General features: G+C 50.6%; 1 protein-coding gene across 2 annotated transcripts in view; it reads right to left on the bottom strand.

Annotated features, from left to right (window-relative positions):
• The window catches only part of GALNT9 (polypeptide N-acetylgalactosaminyltransferase 9), a 110,401-nt gene that overhangs the window by 31,639 nt on the left and 65,377 nt on the right, over positions 1-13,385 (bottom strand). For both annotated transcript variants that reach the window (XM_021072816.2, XM_084995947.1), the window contains exon 6: positions 4,106-4,223. In XM_021072816.2, the coding sequence (XP_020928475.1) occupies positions 4,106-4,223 (118 nt within the window). The remainder of the gene's footprint in view (positions 1-4,105; positions 4,224-13,385) is intronic.

Here is a 13,385-nt window from a genome sequence, read left to right as displayed (position 1 = left end):
TGGTGTAGGTAGGTGGCAGACACATCTCAGATCTGGAGTTGCTGTGGCTGTGGGGTAGGCCAGTGGCTACAGCTCTGATTCGACCCCTAGCCTGGGAACCTTCATATGCTGCAGGTATGGCCATAAAAAGAAAAAAGAAAAAAAGAATAAAGGAGGATTCCTGGACAAGCCTGCTGGGAGGAGATTCCCATTTCTGCCTTGTTAGGACTGGTTTTCTCTTCTGTAAAATGGCACTAATAATGTCCCTGCCACACAGTCATGTTAAACTAGCCCACGTCGGTAAAGTACTTGGAAGAGCCCAGTTATTTCCTGCACAGACGCCGTGTGATGAGGTTCCGTGCTGGGCGTGCTGGGGATTTAGAAGCTCATTCTCCCTCCCCTGAGGGATGTAGGAGCCCAAGACTCCGCTTACACCTGAGTTCACTCAGAGAGTAAATGTGGAAGGGGGCTTTGAAGGCAGGTCTGTTGGGCTGCCAATGGAATAAGACTAAGAGCCCAGAAATAAACCCACACATGGACTGTCAATTAATTTACAATAAATGAGCCAAGAATATATAATGGGAAAAAGACAGTCTCCTTGATCAATGGTGCTGGGGAAAACCGGACAGCTACATGTAAAAGAATAAAACTGGACCACTATCTTATACCATACACAAAATTAACTCGAAATAGACTAAAGATTTGAGCCTAGGACCTGGAACTGTATAATAAGAAAGCATAGGTGGTAAGCGCCCTGACATTGGTCTTTTTGAATCTAAGACCCAAAGCCAAAGTAACAAAAGCACAAATAAATAAGTATGACTACATCAAACTGAAAAACTTCTGTGGGAGTTGCCATCGTGGCTCAGCGACAATGAACTTGACTCTTATCTATGAGAATACGGGTTCAATCTCTGGCCTCGATCAGTGGGTTAAGTATCCGGCGATACTATAAGCTGTGGTATAGGTTACAGACGCCACTTGGATCCTGTGTTGCTGTGGCTGTGGCGTAGGCCAGCAGGTACAGCTCTGATTCGACCCCTAGCCTGGGGACTTCCAAATGCTGCAGATGTGGCCCTAAAAAGACAAAAACAAAACAAAAAAACCCTTCTGTTTAGCAAAGAAACCCATCAACAAAATGAAAAGGCAACCAATGGAATGAGAGAAATAACTGTAGATTATAAATCTGATAAGGAGCTAATATCCAAAATATATAAAAAGAACTCATTTAATTCCATAGCAAAAAAATTATAACACTCCAGTTAAAAAATGCACAGCAGAATCTGAATGGCCATTTTCCCCGAAGACATACAGATGGCCAGCAGGTACATGAAAAAATGCTCAACATTACTAATCATCAGGGAAATGCAAATCAAAACCACAGAGAGATATCATCTCTCACTTGGCAGAATGGCCATCATCAAAAAAGAACACAAATAACAAATGCTGGGAATTCCCACTCAGTGGGTTAAGGATCTAGCATTGCCGTGAGCTGCGGTGTAGGTTGCAGATGTGGCTCCGATCTTGCGTTGCTGTGGCTCTGGCGTAGGCCGGCAGCTGCAGCTCCGATCAGATCCCTAGCCTGGGAACTTTTATATGCTGTGGGTGCGGCCCTAAAAATCAAAAAAAGAAAGAAAGAAAGAATAGAGAGGATGTAGAGAAAAGGGAGCCCTTTTACCCTTTTGGTGGGAAGGAAAATTGGTGCAGCCACTAAGAAGAACAGTATGGAGGGGCTAAAAACTAAAAATAGAATTGCCATAGGATCCAGCAATTTCATTTCTGGGTATAGATCCAAAGAAAACAAAAACACCAATTGGAAGAGATATATACATCCCAATGTGCACTGCGGCCAAGATACAGAAGCAACCTAAGTGTCCATCAACAGATGAATGGATAAAGAAGATGTACACACACACACACACACACACACACACACACACTACTCAGCCATGAAAAATGAATTATTGTCATTTTCAACAACATGGGTAGACTTCAAAAACATTATGTGAAATACGTCAGACAGAGAAAGATCAACACTGTATAGTTTCACTTATATGTAGAATCTAAACACTAACCTCCCCCCCCAAAAAAAAACCCCAAAAAAATATAAGCTCATAGGTATAGAGAACAGAGTGATGGTTGCAAGAGGTGGGGGGCGGAGTGAAGGCTGGGAGTAGGAGAAACGGCTGAACTGCTTTTTTGTAAGAAAACAAACACAAACTTTTATTTTTCTTTAAAATAAAGAGGTATCGAACCATTTTTTTTTTCTCTCTCCACCAAACTCTCACTGACAGAACAGCTGAGCACTTAAGCAGAGGGGAGGCTCCTGTGGGACCCTGACCTCTGGGAGCCCTGGGCTAGAATGATGGGTTCTTCCCAGGCCACCACCCAGCCTGCCCGCCAACCATCTCCCGGTCTCAGCGGCTACCTCTCCACCCTGCCTGCTGTTCAAGCCAAGTAACATCAAGGCATCTTTGACTCCCGTGTGCTCCCATCTGATCCAGCAAACCCGTGGGTGCTTCCTTTAGGATGCATCAGAAGTGTGTAGGATTCGAACCTCTCCCTGGGCCAATCCATCTCACCTACCTGGAGTAGTCCAGATACCCTGGTCTCCCTTGCTTCTGCCCTGGCCCACTCCTCCCTAGAATCCCTGAGCCCCCAAAATCCCCCCAAAAGGCAAGCCAGCTTGAGCCTCCATCAAAGCCCCAATGGCTCCTGCCTCACTCTGAGCAGAGCTGGACTCTTCCCACCACTGGCCTCCTTGCTTCTGGAGCTCAATGGGCACCATCCTGCCTCAGGACCTTTGCATCTGCTATTCCCTCTGTCTGGAACACCCTTCCCTACCCCCATCATCCATGGCTCCCCCAGAGCACCTGAAAGTTTTTCCATGGATGCCCCTTCTGGCGAGGCCCTCCCTGACCACTCTGTTTAGGTAGGGAGCGAGGGGACGGAAGGCAGTTTTAGCCTTCCGCCCCCCCTTGTCCCCCAGGAGGCTGAGCTGGTCTCCTCCCTGCCTTCCTCCTCCCTTTTGAATTTCTCACTAAGCAGCGCCCTCTCTCCAGGCAGGATTTTCATCTGTTCTCTTCCCTCTGTAGCTGCGGGTCTGGCAAACACACAATGCTCAGAGTGCATGTTAAATGAGGCCCAGCTCCCTGTGGGAAACACAGATCTGGGGAAGGGGCTGCAGAGGGTCTTGGCTGGGATCGGACCCAGAGGCTGCTCTCTGAGCATTCAAGATCTCAAAGCCCATATGCATCGTGTTCAGGTTCCGAAGATGCTCCCCACACCATGTCCAGGGATGGCTGGTCCCGTCCCGGTCGCAACATTCCTTGAAGCACCGAGTGAGGAAGTGTCCTGCCTGGTGGGGCTGTAGCCGAACCTCAGTGTTGCGCGCCCAGGAGAACGAGGTTGGCCAACCTAGAGGCCCTGACTTACAACCAAGAGTCTTCCAGAACCTTCCATCATGTCTCCATGCATTTGAAACCAGGAGGAGCCTCTGGGGTGGAGGGAATGGCATGGGAAGGAGGGGCTACAGCTCAGTCAGCCCTGGACCAGCTCAGGGCCTCCCTCAAGGTGCCTGGGGACTATGGCGGGAAGTATGATGCAGCCCCATCTTGGGGGCCTAGGGCCTCTGGCCCCTCAAGAGCTGAGCCCTGCTTCTGCCCAGTGAGGCATGGGCCCCCATCCTGCCTCTCAGGAGCAGCCACGGGGGCTTCAGATGCCCACAACCCCCACCTGCACCCTACATTCCACATCCACCAAGACAAGGCCGCAGAACAGTGAGGGCCTCCTCGCCACAGATGGACGCACAAACTTCCTATGCGGGAGGCCCAGCTTTTACAGCTTCCAACCCCACCCCATCCCAGCCCATAGCTTAGTGTAACAGCAACAAAGCAAGTGACTTGAGAAGTAAAATAGCACGTGAGATACAATCTTTTGTTACCATATTCATATTGTTTCCTGGTCCCCTTGCCATAGGGTTTCTTATATTGAGCCAAGTTTGGGGTCTCCAGTGCCCTTGACCACTAATAAGCAGCTCACCGACCAGCCAAGCCCAGCTCCCAACAGGCCTTCCGGACAAACAGTCCCCAAGAGAGGCCCTTGTGTCCTGCACAGCGACACTTACCCTCATGCCCAGCTCAATGTTCTCCCCTCCGTACACCTCCATGCCCGGGTCCAGCAGCCCGATGTCCCCGAAGTACTCCCGGTCCACCACGAAGGAGCAACCGATCATGGCTGGGGTCCTGGCGGGAAGCAGACGGCGCGTGAGCTGGCCTCCGACTCTGGATTTCAGAGCGCTGAGCACAGCCCGGGTGGGCCTGCCACCCTCTTCCCACATCCTCACACCTCCTCCCTGTGCTTCTCTTCTCTGCTTGGTCACTGTCTGGGGCTTTGGACATAGGCAGGGCTGCCACGGGCTTGTCCGTGCATCCCTCAGAGCCTGGCAGGGCACCACAGCCACAGCAATGCAGGATCTGAGCCACATCTGTGACCTATGCTACAGCTCACGGCAATGCCGGATCTTGAACCTGCTGAGCGAGGCCAGGGATTCAATCTGAATCTTCACATGGAGTCTATGTTGGGTTCTTAACCCGCTGAGCCACAATAGGAACTGACGTATTTTTTAAACGTCAGGAAATCTTGCCTTGTCCCCAGCAATTGTATGTGTAAGATCATGAGTGGAAGTGCTAATTATATTTTTTTCTAATATGTTTTAACCGTCAGTCAGTGTTGCGTGCCCTCTGGGAAGTGGTCCATGGAGCCATGGTGGTGAAAGCAGAATGGGATGAGACCGAGGGGCGGAGAAAAGTGGACTGTATCACTTAGAATGGAGTTGCACATTCTCTCATTTGTTCACTCACAATAAACTCACATCATGAATTTAGGAGGTTCTGAGTGCCTATTAGTTGGGGGGGATAAAAAAAGAGAGAAAGGAAAAATAAAAGAAAAATCTCTGTCTAGCAAGAAGTAAGTACAGTCTCTGTTTTTTAAGAAAGCAGGACCTTCGGGGAGTTCCCGTCGTGGCACAGGGGAAATGAATCCGACTAGGAACCATGAGGTTGTGGGTTCCATCCCTGGCCTCAATTGGTGCGTTAAGGATCCGGCGTTGTCATGAGCTGTGGTGTGGGTCACAGACGCGCTCAGATTCCGAGTTGCTGTGGCTGTGGTGTAGGCTGGCAGCTACAGCGCCAATTTGACCCCTAGCCTGGGAACCTCCATATGCCGTGGGTGCGGCCCTAAAAAGACAAAAAGACCAAAAAAAAAAAAGAAAGAAAGAAAGACAAGAAAGCAGGACCTTCCAAGCTTTTGATGGAAGAATTTGCCTCAAAACAGAGCCCTTGTGGGCTGAAGGCTTAGTTTCTTCTGAGCTCTGAGAAGACTAGCAAAAGATCCTTGTGGTTGCCCAAGGTCCCTGAGGCCACTGCAATGCCAAGACTGAAGGCTGAGGCTGTTCCCTCCTCTGCTCCTGCCTCGTGCCTGCCCACTGCTCCCACAGGTATGAAATCTCACTCTTCAATGAAAACACGAAAAACCGTTCTCAATCACAACTTAAAAGAAGCATTTCTGCTCCCAGTGACTGGAAAGTCAGAAGCAAATGGCCATGAATTGTCCGAGAGTAACAGAAGCATTAAAAAGCAATTATCCTTTTATTTGTATAAAGATTCAATTTGTTCTGTCATTACATTTGGGCCACAAATCTAACGGTAACGAAATTTTAATGCCATCTGTGACGTTTCAACACAAGAGTTTGACGGGGTGAGTTATAGTTCACCGACAAATAACAGATATGTCTCTGTTTTCTTAACAACGCAAAAATCTCAGGGTGATCTCTGATGAATTGAACTGCCAGATCCCTGCCAAGTCTATTATAGCTGGTAATGATTTTTTTATTATTGCTCAGAGTTCCAAAATAAACTTAAACTCTGCGACAGCCGCAGAGTCAGCTGGCACTGAATTTATTTGCATGAGAATTCTTGCGGTGATTACAGAAAACAGCAAGGGCCCAGGAGTTCTCGGGGTCAGCTGGAAGGGGAGAGTGGACGACAGCTTGTCATTGTGGCATCTTTACATCTGGGCTGATAGGCAGCATGCTGGGATGCAGCGTGCAGCAACTTGGCGAAGGATCCCTGCCAGGGTTCCTGCCTTGTAGAGGACACAGACATGTGGGCACACATGTATGCACAAATACACACATGCAACTGACATACAGTCACACACAGAGACATGGACACACAGACATCCATGCAATAACCCCCCTCAGGACAGACACACACCCAAAAAACAGATATATGAATACACAGACACATACAATGCACATATATGGTCCCATAGGCATATCCTCAAATATATACACATACACACCCAAATGCACACAGACACATGCAGACACACATAATATACATATGCAATGCTCAGGAACTCCATATGCCATGGGGCGGCCAAAAAAGAAAAAATACATATACACAGGCAACACACAAAGAGAAACATACATGTGCACACACTGCCACACACAAACAGGGACCCACACCTTCAGTGAATACACACAACTACACAAGGACACACACCCAGACACCCACACATAGACAGTGTACATCTGAGTCCATGGCATTCTAGGGTTCCATATAAATGGGTGAGGATAATACGAGGCTCAGAAACGCATCCTTCAGCCTTTGCAGGGGTGACAAGGAAAAGAGAGTTGCCTGCTCTTGGTGTCTTGAGGAAGGACATGGCCTCTCGGGCAGGGCACAGCCAGGTGATTGGCACAAGCACAAGGAAGGCACGTGGGGAGGCGCACAGCCTCTGCCTTGCTGACCATGTGCAGCGGTGGGGGTGGGGCTGGGGGGGGCATGCCTCATGCAACAGTGGCAAGTTTGTGTTGAAACTGGTGTGGGTGGGCTCGACCCTCTTGGAAAAGCCTGAAGCCATGAATAAAGAGCCAGCTGCACTTCAGCATGCTTTGAGAGGCCCCGCTATGCAGAGATGCAATGACCGACAGTCCGCCCCAGCTGTGTGCGAACTGGCTGCGCGTGAACCAGCTGTGTGGCCTTGGGCAAGTCACTCAGCTTGTCTGTGCTCAGCTTGTCTGTGCTCAGCTTGTCTGTGCTCAGCTTCCCTGCCCTGAACACGAGAGGCAGGACCATGCCTCCCTCTGAAGGCTGCGGTGCAGATGAAAACCTCAAGGAGGAGTATCTGGAGCCTGGGAACCGTTTGCTATTGTGATTTTATCCCCTAATTCCACCACCGGCATTTATCCTAGGAAACTAATCTGAAAGCTCTTTGCACAAAGCTGTGTACCACAGCGTGAGTTAGAGTGGCAAAGGGGAAAGCAACTTAGAGTCCATCAGAGTAGACGGTAGAATGAACTTTGAGGCAGCCCTTTGACGGACTGTGACCTACCCAGCAGGTGCTGCGCTTATCAAGACCACCCAGCACCACGGGAAGAGATGCTTGAGAGCCGTTAAGTGAAAAATCCAGGAGAATGTCACTATCCTACCACTGTGGCCAGCGAAGCCATTACATAAGAGTGAGTATGTGCAGGTCTATGTGTGGTTTTGTGTGTCTGTGTGTGCAGATCTATGTGTGGTTTGTGTGTGTGCATATGCACAGATGTATGTGTGGTTTTGTGTGTGCATAGATCTATATGTGGTTTTGTGTGTGCATGTGTGTGTGTATGTGTGCCTGTGTGTGCATGAGTGTCTATGTGTGGTTTTGCATTTGTGTGCATGTGTGTGTAAGTGTGTCTGTGTGCACATGTCTGTGTGCATGCGTCTGTCTCTGCGCTCATCTCTGTGCATGTGCGTGTATCCACGTGTGACTTCATTCTCGTGTGTGTGAGGGTACATGTGTGACTCAGGCCCTTGTTCCACACTTTCCTGCTTGGTGGGGGACGTGGGGGCTGGGAGTGGGCCCCTCGGCCCAACTCTGCCGGGTCCCCCTTTCCTTCCAGGCTCCTCTGGCCTCACTGGATGCTGACTCACACCCACAGCCCCTGCACCATCCACTGGACACACTGGCATGCATCTGGACACCCCCAGGGGTAGGGGTGAAACCTGGCTTGGGTTCCAAGGCCCTGGAGATGCAAGCCAGGTGTGTGTAGGGCTGTAGCTGCCTTCCTGGAGGCAGCACCCAGCACAACTTGGCTAAGATGCCTGCACACCACTAGGCAGCCCGAAATGACACAGGAATGGGAGCAAACATGCTGCTGGTCACGAGTCCTGTTGACCTTTGACCTCATTCAGGACAAAAAAAAATCTCCATTTCTTTTTAGGGCCGCACCCACGGCATATGGAGGCTCCCAGGCTAGGGGTCGAATCGGAGCTGTAGCTGCTGGCCTACACCACAGCCATAGCAACCAGGGCCACATTTGTGATCTACACCACAGCTCAAGGCAATGCCGGATCCTGAACCCACAGAGTGGGGCCAGGGATTGAACCTGAAGTCTCACAGACACTATGCTGGGTTCTTAACCCGCTGAGCCCCAATGGGAACTCCCATATCTCCATTTCAATGACAGGGCTCGCCCCCTGCACGTAGGACCCCGGGCCCATGCTGGGCCTGCCGGCCCCGGTTCCCTCTCTCCACGTGTGCCAGGAGCTGTCTTTCTTCTTCTCTCAAGACGTGGATGCTCCCCCCACAAGTCTAAGCCTTCCAGTTTTTTTTCACACTTTTCTTCTTCCTCCAGATTCAAGGATAATGAATGGCAGGGAAATGTCCTAAAATAAATCTTTAAACGCCAGCCTCTCCCGGGCTGAGCCATCTTCCACACGGGCTCTGGGGGTGTGCGAGCTGTGTCCTTCAGGAGCAGGGCAGTGGTCTTCCCCCAGGTTCGAGGGAGATGAGAAACCCCAGAGCAGGTTTCAAGAGAGACCCTTCCGGGCCCATACGCTGGATGCGCGGAAGTGGTTTTCCCAGCCTGGGGCCAGAGTCTTGTGATCTGCTGGGTGAGGTGCTCTGCAAAGGGTTGTCAGGAGCGCTGTCTGCAGGTGCTGGGTCAGGGGCTTCTTCTGTGGGACCTGCGATTGTGGGGAGGTTGTGCAAAGGCCCTGCCCTGAGAAGGTGGAGAGGGGACTGTCATATGGATAATAACTTTGAAGCCAAGGACCTAGAGACTGCCCTGCAGCCCTGTTACTCCCGACCCTCTGGCAAGAAGGCTGTGCTAAGCGGGCTGTTGGGAGTGGTGGGGACTGCGGCAATACCCCATCCAAAAGATAGGAATCATTTCAGCCCTTGCAGATTGTCATCAGGCAGGAATTGGGACCTGGGTTTTCCAGAATCTTAGGTATTGATTTCATATCAAATCTCATTACAGGTAAACTTGGTTCCAATTTTAAAATCTCAGCGTTCTCCTTGTGGTTCAGCAGTTTAAGAATCCAACCAGTATCCATGAGGATGGGGGTTCGATCCCTGGCCTCGTTCACTGGGTTAAGGATCTGGTGTTGCCATGAGCTGCAGTGTAGGCCACAGACGTGGCTCAGATCACACACTGCTGTGGCTGTGGCTTAGGCAGCTTTGATTTAACCCCTAGCCTAGGAACTTTCATATGTCACAGGTGCGGCCCTAAAAAAAAGAAAAAAAAAATCCCTGATTATATCTGTAGACCCTTTTTCCAATTAGGTCGTCTTCCTGGGTTTTGGGGGTCAGGAGGTGGACAGAGCTCTGGGGGGTCATCATGCCACCTGCTACATCCAGTTTCCATCTCAGCCTTCTTAAAAACACCCCCAATATCTTTGGGGGACCACAAGTTCCTGCACATCCTCCCTGTGGGATGTGAGCCCAGACTTGCCCCTTGTGTGAAGGTCACTGTGTCCTTGGAGGACCCCTTCTCCCAACTGCCTCCAGCAAAGCCACGGGCAGGGGTTGGCGGTCAAAGTCCAGCCACGGCCACCTCTGTCCTGGAGACTGACTGTAGGTGGGGGATACCCCGTCCGCAGTGTCCAGAGAGATGTCTGGGCTTTTCCACTGGTCTCTCCTCTGACTCAGCAGGTGCCACCCATCTTCCCAGAGCCACTTCTGTTCACATTAGCTGGTGCTCTTCTCTGTTGCTGGAAACACCTAGGTCCCCACTCAGAGATGCTAAATTTAACTGGCAAGCAGCTTGGATATAGGAATTATTTCTTTTGGGTATGTTTTAAAATTCTTTTTCCCCCCTCTTTTTGGCCACACCTGCTGCATGTGGAAGTTCCTGGGCCAGGGATTGAACCCGTGCCATAGCAGTAACCTGAACCAGAGCAGTGACAACGTCGGAGCCACAAAGGAACTCCTCAAATTCATTTTAAAAAATCAACTTAATGGGGCTAAATGTACCCCAAATAGGATACATCCATGGACAGCATGTGGTCTGAGTAGTCTGGCTGATGGGTACGCTGGGGGAGCCCTATCCAGTCTTGTCCAGATGGAGAGGGGGCCCACCTCCAGGAGGCCTCCCCACCCCCACCTCCCCTACCAGATGCCTGTGTTCTCTGACTTTTCTGTGCTCTTTCATGTCTGACTTTTTTGCCTCTGCTTCATCATTTTGAGTTTCACCCACATCATTATGGGTTAATTGTTTCCTTTCAGTTCTGAGAAGTATCCCATTACACAGATCATACTTCGTTTATCTATTCACCTGCGGATGGACCTTTGAGGCCAGTTCAGGACTGTCGTGAATAAAGCTGTTGCTACAGACATTTGCGTCTGTCTTTGCGTAGACGTATGTTTTCGTTTCTTTTGGGCAAACACCTGGGGTGGAACAGCTGGTCCCATAGGAAGTATTTTTACCTTTACAAGAAACTGCAAGTTTCCAAAGCGGTTTTGCCCACATGTTCTCCCACTAGCCACACTGAGAGTTCTGAGCACTCTGCATCCTTACCAGCCCTGGCACTGTCGGTCTACCTGGCCATTCTAGGGGGTGTGCAGGGCCCCCCACCTCGGCCCTGTGTTTCCTGGGTGACTCTGTGGTGGGTGTCTTTCCACGAGCATGTTAGTGTTTTGTCCACCTCCTCATGTGTAGTATCTGTCCAAGAGCCTTTGCCCCCCACCCTTTTTTTGGCTGCACCCATGGCATATGGAAGTTCCTTGGCCAGGGATCAAATCCAAGCTGCAACTGCGACCTATATCACACCTGCGGCAACACTGGATCCTTACCTGCTGGGCTGGGGATTGAACCCGTGCTGCCACAGAGACAATGCCAGACCCTTAGCCCATGGGACCACAGTAAGAACTCCTGCCTTCGCCCATTTTTTTATTTGGGTTTTGGCATCAGGGTCTTCAAACACTCTCCAGGTGATACAAATAAGGAACAAAGTTTGAGACATCACGTAGTCTGGCCAGAGCATCCAGGCTGCCCTGAGACTTAATTTCTCGCTGGTCAGCTCTTTGCTAACAGAGTGCAGATGCCCAGAAGCTCCTCTTAGGGAAGAGAGAAATTTCAAAGGCATGACAGTGGATGTTCTTGGTCGCTCGTGGACAGAGTGGCCGGTTTCAACAGGGAACACACCAGATTGTACAAATAAGGCAGGAGGGTGTCCCAGCCAAAGGCCCTGAAAGCCCAAACCTCTGTGGATCAGACCTGGCCAAGGCTCCAGGGGGCCAACACATCCTGGAGATGCACGTTTACTCGAGGGAAAAATACCTCCAGCCCACTGGGTCCCCTGGAGAAAGTGGTGGCCCCTCTAGATTTTTTTTTTTCCACTGCATCTGCAGCACATGGAAGTTCCCAGGCCAGGGATCAAATCAGAGCCAATTCTGGATACTTAACCCACTGTGCCGGGTCAGGAATAGAACTGGCAATACCATGGAGACAAGCCAGATCATTAACACACTGTGCCACAGTGGGGAACGCTAACCCCCCGGGATTTTTTTTTTGGGGGGGGAGGGCTGCACTCGTGGCATATGGAAGTTCCCAGGCTAGGGATCAAATCTGAGCGCAGCTATGACCTACACCACAGCCATAGCAATGCTGGATCCTTAGCCCATTGAGCGAGGCCAGGGATTGAACCCACGCCCTCATGGACATGGACACTATGTTGAGTTTTTAACCTGCTGAGCCACTTGGGAACTCCCCCCTCTAGGTTTTGAAGCAATCATTTCCCAGGAGTTCAGTAGCCTAGGGAAGTCGAGAGAAGGGGCTTCAAACCACAGATGCTCAGTGGGTGACAGAAACGAAGGAAGCAAGAAGGTACAAGAAGAGTGACAGAGGAAGTATGAGGGCTGAGAGTCAGGGAGATGATAGGGAGGGGTGGGGACCACGACAACTGGAGACCACACACTCTACTTAGACAATGGACCACTTTTCAGCCTCGTGAGAATGCAGGCCGTCCCATTTTTCTGCAGATGCTGGATTGTGTATTCTTCTTTTTCCCCCCTTTTTTTAGGGCTATACTCATAGCATACAGAGTTCCCAGGCGAGGGGTTGAATTGGAGCTGCAACTACTGGCCTACGCCACAGCCACAGCAATGCAGGATCCGAGCCGTGTCTGAGATCTACATCACAGCTCACAGGAACATGGGATCCCTGACCCCCTGTGCAAGGCCAGGGATCGAACCTGCATCCTCATGGATACTAGTTGGGTTCATTGCTGCTGAGCCACAACAGGAACTCTAGGACTGCATATTCTTAATAGGTGAACATCTCTCTGTTTTCACATTTGGGAACTGATTCAAAACAAAAGAACTGCTTTGCAGGACAATCTCAGGGGATCTGATGAAATGCCTGGGTCTCCATGGTGCACGCACACCATCTGTGGTCTCCTGGTCTCTGCTCCCTCTGCTCGTGTTCACGACTCTCATGGTACTGTCTCTGCCTGCCCGTCTGTGTGTCTGCCTCTCTCCCTCTCTCCATCTCTACATTTTGGCTCCTCTCTGCTCCCTGATATCTCTCGTTTTGCCTCCTGGTCTCCCCTGTCTCCCACGACTCCTGTTTCCCTCCGTTCATCTCTCTTTCTTGTTCCCTCTCACTTTCCATGGTGTGTTCCCTGTTCTCTCTCCGTGTCTGTTTCTTTTTTCTCAGCCTCTTTAACTGGCTCTTTCTCTTTGGATGTTAGCTCTGACTGTCTGTCTGTCTAGCTCCCTCCCCAACCTCATCATCACTCAGGTCACAAACTGGAGCCAGCTCCCATTTCCCCATCATATCACCTCGGCAGCCCCTGCACCGCCTGCATCCCATCATTTTTTTTTTTTTTTTCATTTTTGGCTGCCCCGCAGTACATGGAGCTCTCAGGCCAGGGATCAGGTCCAAGCCACAGTCTGACCTAAGCCGCACCTGCAGCAACAACGCAGGATCCCCAACCCACTGCACGGCCAGTGTCCCAGCACTCCTAAGATGCTGCCAATCCTGTTGGGCCACAGTGGGAGCTCCCATATGGCTTTTATTTCCCGCGTGGCACCAGGCTGTGGTTTTCTGCGGAGGATTGAAATCTGTCACTCCA

The sequence above is a fragment of the Sus scrofa genome, chromosome 14, assembly GCF_054392235.1.
Source record: "Sus scrofa isolate SSC_HxYL_T2T_F1_AM1 chromosome 14, Sscrofa_HxYL_maternal_Yorkshire_Landrace_v2.0, whole genome shotgun sequence".
Classification (NCBI taxonomy): Eukaryota; Metazoa; Chordata; class Mammalia; order Artiodactyla; family Suidae; genus Sus; species Sus scrofa.
This window is presented reverse-complemented; position numbering and strand designations above follow the sequence as displayed.